We start from the raw sequence: 5,065 nt of genomic DNA on the forward strand, positions 1-5,065 counted from the left end.
AAATTTATATACTTAGAATTCAAATGGATTCGATCATTGTATTTTTTTTACTCATTTTTCAGGATGGTAGTATCCCCTTGAAACTGCATTTGACCGTGCAGGAACAATACATGAAACCGATGGAACCAAGAAAGTCTTTGGAAACAGAGTACATTCCAACTATGCGTGAATTTCCAAACGCGATGAAGAGGTTACTGACAAATTGGCTATTGACTTTTAATAATCTGAGCGGAGTATTTTACGTGTTAGGTGCATCGGCATACATAACATTTTTGGCAAAATATCTCGAGGTTCAATACAGTACCTCTGCAGCTGGTGGTACTGTAATCGCAGGTATGTCATTCCAAAAAAAATTATAATTTAAATAAAATATAATTTGTTTGATATCGAATAATTATAAATTATAAATGTATACTTTAAGGTCCTATATCACTCGTGGGTATGGTACTAGGATTTTTACTCTCCGGATTAATCATTAGCAAATTTAAACCTGGTCCAAGACCGTTGTTAGCGTGGAACGTATTCGTCGGCATTTGTTTTGTTGCCGGTCAGATACTCTTCATATTTCTCGGTTGTTCCGATATCGGGTTCGAAGGTCTCAATTTAGAAACTATGCAGTGAGTACGTTACGTTTCTCATTTCAACATTTTCAGACATAAGTATACATTCATAAAATTTTCATTTTCGTTAATAAAAAATTCTTCACTTACTCAAAATCTCAATTAATGAATTTTCATTGCAGAATGAATTTGACATCAAATTGCAATATAGACTGCAATTGCGACGGTGTTAAATATTCTCCTGTTTGTCACGTGGCGTCGAAGATAACTTTTTATTCTGCCTGCCATGCTGGTTGTCGAACGATAATCAACGACAAAGAGTTCGGCAACTGTAGTTGCCTTCCTTTATCCACGTTCAATTTCGAAAATCACTTCGGTTACACGACAGATGGCGACTCGAGGGATCAATCGATCTTCATTAGCGATCCACGTGCGATGATCTTCGACAAAGTGAGAGCTGGCCCTTGTACCAACGATTGCAGTCGTCCTTACCTTCTGTTCATGGTTCTCACCTGTATCATACAAACGTTAGCGTGTTCTGGAAAGATTGGCAACGTTTTGGTTAATTATCGTAGCGTCGAAAAGAAAGACAAGAGCTTCGCTCAGGGTATTACTTTGATGATTATCTCGTTGTTCGCGTTGATACCGGGTCCGATTATTTATGGCGCCATTATTGACTCGACTTGCTTGATCTGGGAAGAATCCTGCGGGACTAGGGGAAATTGCTGGTTCCATCATGGAAGAAACTTCCGATATTTAGTTAATATAACCTCTGCAGGTAAGTATCTGTTGGCATAAAAATTAACGTTTAAAAAATTAAATTATGCTCGTTATAGGTTAATTCTGATATTTAAAGTACTGTTATTTTTTGCATCAATAATTAATTAATTGATTTATTTAAGAAGAATTTTAATCAATTATATTTTTGCACGCGCGCGAATTTCGAACTTAATAGCAGAATTCATTTTAATGATTATGATTTAATTGAAACATTATTGATGCACAATAACGAGATATTATCTCACGATAAAATCTATTTTTAAATAATTGACGTATATATAGATATAATTGTTAAACTTTATCATCAGGTATTTATCATTAAACAAAAAGACACAACAATTTTATAAATTATCTTAATATCTAAATATTAATGCATAAATAATTATGTAATAACCAACACGTCCTGATAAAATTTATGTATCATATGCGTATTTATATTCCTTCATTAGCATTATCATTTCATTTTCTCATTTCTTAAATTGTAACATATTTGTTTATCAAGCTAATGGAAATTTACCGAGTTTTGTTTCCATTTTTAAAATACTTTTTTTTACATTTTTTATCTCTTGTTTAATCGATCATATTAACACTAAGCTACGTAAATAAGTGGCATTCTCAATCTACTGATACCTTCCATAGATATATATTTATACACACACAGATTTCATACTCACTTTTCTTCCATTATTAAATTGTCACTTGCTTTTCTATATTATAAAAATAAAACAACATAATTTATTATTATAATATAATATTATAAAATAAATTAACACAATGATAGATTCGATTGTTGGTAAATGGATAACGAAAAAAAGGAAAAAATTTTTATCTTATCTATACGAGACTTTACAAAATACACGTACATTACTTTTACGGTGTAAATTACAACTTGTACCTACGTAATCGTTCGATTTTGATCCAATTGTAAATCTTTGGATTAGCAACGTTAGATACGCTCGAAACGATAAACGATCATTTTCACTGAATTATATTCCCGAATAGAAGAAAATTAGATTCCCTCGTATTTTTTATATTCGAGACACGATTAATCCACGTTATATTTAATTTCCAACGACATCACCGCCTTATTGTATCACGACACATGTTTTTTTAGGATTCTCGATAATAGGAGTGTTGTTCGATGCAGCGGTTTGTTATCTCGGGAAGAATTTGGATCTTTACGGCGCCCAAGAGTGCGACAGACGTCGCGAATTTATTAAAGAAGACGAGACGCCACAAACTGCCGACGGCGAGAAGAAGAAGGAAATGAACGGAAATCTGTAAACTGAGATATGACAAAACGATCGTTTTTTAACCGATTTAACGATCGTTTATAAAGTTTTAGATAAAATTTTAACGTGTTATTCTTTGTTATGTAAATTAAGAGATGAGGAGAAAAATTTCCGTATTTGACGATGATATTTATCGAATTGCGCAGGGATAAATCTTTGATAAATTTAATATTAATAAAAACAGTCGACCATGATTCGAAAGTAGAAAATCGACAAATATTTTTGATAATGTTTCTTTATTTTTTTTTTCAATTACATCCCAGACTGGTAAAAAATATTTGCACGATTGTACAGCGTTATGCCTATATTTGTAAATAAAATACGAATTTTTATTAAATTCTTTTGCTCGTTTTATGCCGTCTCTTTGATCATTGAAATCATTGTCGCGGAAACGTAAAAAAAAAAAATCGATTTCCAAGGAAAATCGCTTCCTTAAATCTATGGCAAACAGAATATAATACTCGACGAGACAGAAACATTTGATCGAATTGATATGAGAACAAACAGGTACGTATATATATTACATCGTAAAAATATACGTTCCTCCTTTTGTAAGAATTCTGTCATTCCTCGAAAATCGAGCATCGCGCCAAACTGATATAGAATTATGTGTAATCGAATAAATCTTGAATAAATCTGACTAACTTCTGGTCTTAATAATTATCTTATTACATTTTTATCAATATCAAGCATCGTTAAACATTATTATCGAATAAAATATCCGCGAGGAAAAACTTAACAAACAAGCAGAATGGTGTCAATGAACCTTCTTCGCGAAACGAAAATAAGAAAAATAAATGGTTTGTTCGAAATTTCGTTACACGAATATCGTAAATATCGTAGAATACTCGCAGAAGAAAAAAAAAAAAAAAAAAAAAAAAAAGGGTTTCACAATTGTCTTTCGTACGAAAAAAAAAAAAAAAAAAAAAGAAAAGTTAAATCGGTTCCAACTGATTCGTCCTCCTGATGAGGAGAGGGGAGCCGTGATAAGGGGGATAAGGCTTGTTTTCAGACTTCCATCCCGGATTCTAGGGGTCGAGGATGGAGCGCAGAGGCCTTCCGCCTAGTCAAAGGATTACAAACCCGCGAGCTCGAAAAGTAAAAAGGGAGTTTCTGTTTGAGAGCCTTTTAATTTTTAAGCCTGAGAGAAACGAGAGCCCATCCGTAATGAATTCCACGACGTCTCCGTGACGTCAGGACGTCTCTATCGATCGCATCCTTAGGCACGCTCCTGGAGGATGCGCTTTGGCATTACCGAAGGATTAAGTGCCCTGTCTTACTCTCCTCCGTAAATAAAGAAAAATCACGATCGTCTGCTCGTCCACCAGCTACGGAGATCGACTCGTTATACTGAAGGAAGAAGGGAGGAGGGGCCCTTGTACAAGAATTTTTTCAGTTGTGTCAATTAATATTTCAAATTTTCAAGGATTGTCAACAAAGCGTTTGAAGTGGGAATAGGCGAAGGACTAACGAAGAACGACCCCTCTTGCCTCTCTGCCGTCCCGCGAACTTTTTTTCGACGGTAAACAGTACATTCGAAGAACAATAAAGATATATGATCCGGGAGAGTAAAAGTTTTCTAGAGTTGCTTTCGAAGGTAAACATTTCTTTCTACTTTTTACTAAGTAATATGAATTGTGCTAATTGACTGGTATTTTTAATTTTTGAAGAGTAAATATTAAATGCAAATCTATGTATATGAGATTAATAAAACTTTCGAAAAATATACGAGAGTAAAATTTTCACCAATTGTAATTATAATATTTTTCATAAATGAATATACTTTCGAAGAAATTCTTTCAAATTTCCTTCGAATTATGACATTTATAAAGAGACACAAAAATATCGATGAAAGGCGTACTCGAATTTGGATAAAACGTTCCCGTCTCTGATTACGTATCACGGCACAATTGATACGATCTCGATCTAAGATAAAACGGTTGGAAAGATATTGGAGAATTTTGATCGAATACCAGTACCTTTGAAAACGCGCGAACGCATTGCCGCGAATATACGGGTGAGATTCGTGTTAGTTTGAAGTTTTGTCGTAGTGTGTACACGGTGCATTGTGCATGACCCTGACCCATCTTTCATATAGACCTCATCAACGTCTTCTAAGTCGAGGTACAGTCTGATCTAGACTAACGTCGACAATGGTTGTGGAACAAGGATAGAGATATGCGATATGGCTGACCGGAAGTGACCGGTTTCAATCATTCTCTTGCTATTTCTAAAGATCTGACAATATCCGAATTATTGAATATTTATTTTTCATAAATATAAATTGTTCGTTAATCGTTGAACGATAAATAAAATCGTTAAATTATTTCTGGATAATTATTGATTAGATAATTTTAAATGTTCATATATTTGATTATTATTATTATTATTATTATTATTATTATTATTATTATTATTATTATTATTATTATT

General features: G+C 33.3%; 2 protein-coding genes across 3 annotated transcripts in view; both read left to right on the plus strand.

The window, feature by feature from the left end:
- Nucleotides 1–3,039, plus strand: part of LOC102670847 (solute carrier organic anion transporter family member 74D) — an 8,931-nt gene extending 5,892 nt beyond the window's left edge. For both annotated transcript variants that reach the window (XM_006616744.2, XM_006616743.2), the window contains exons 5-8: nt 63–333; nt 422–617; nt 743–1,338; nt 2,455–3,039. In XM_006616744.2, the coding sequence (XP_006616807.1) occupies nt 63–333; nt 422–617; nt 743–1,338; nt 2,455–2,624 (1,233 nt within the window). In that variant the 3' untranslated portion in view covers nt 2,625–3,039. The remainder of the gene's footprint in view (nt 1–62; nt 334–421; nt 618–742; nt 1,339–2,454) is intronic.
- Nucleotides 1–5,065, plus strand: part of LOC102671071 (solute carrier organic anion transporter family member 74D-like) — a 28,298-nt gene that overhangs the window by 12,211 nt on the left and 11,022 nt on the right. The gene's annotated exons all lie outside the window — the stretch shown is intronic.

Source organism: Apis dorsata, unplaced genomic scaffold, assembly GCF_000469605.1.
Source record: "Apis dorsata unplaced genomic scaffold, Apis dorsata 1.3 scaffold_270, whole genome shotgun sequence".
Classification (NCBI taxonomy): Eukaryota; Metazoa; Arthropoda; class Insecta; order Hymenoptera; family Apidae; genus Apis; species Apis dorsata.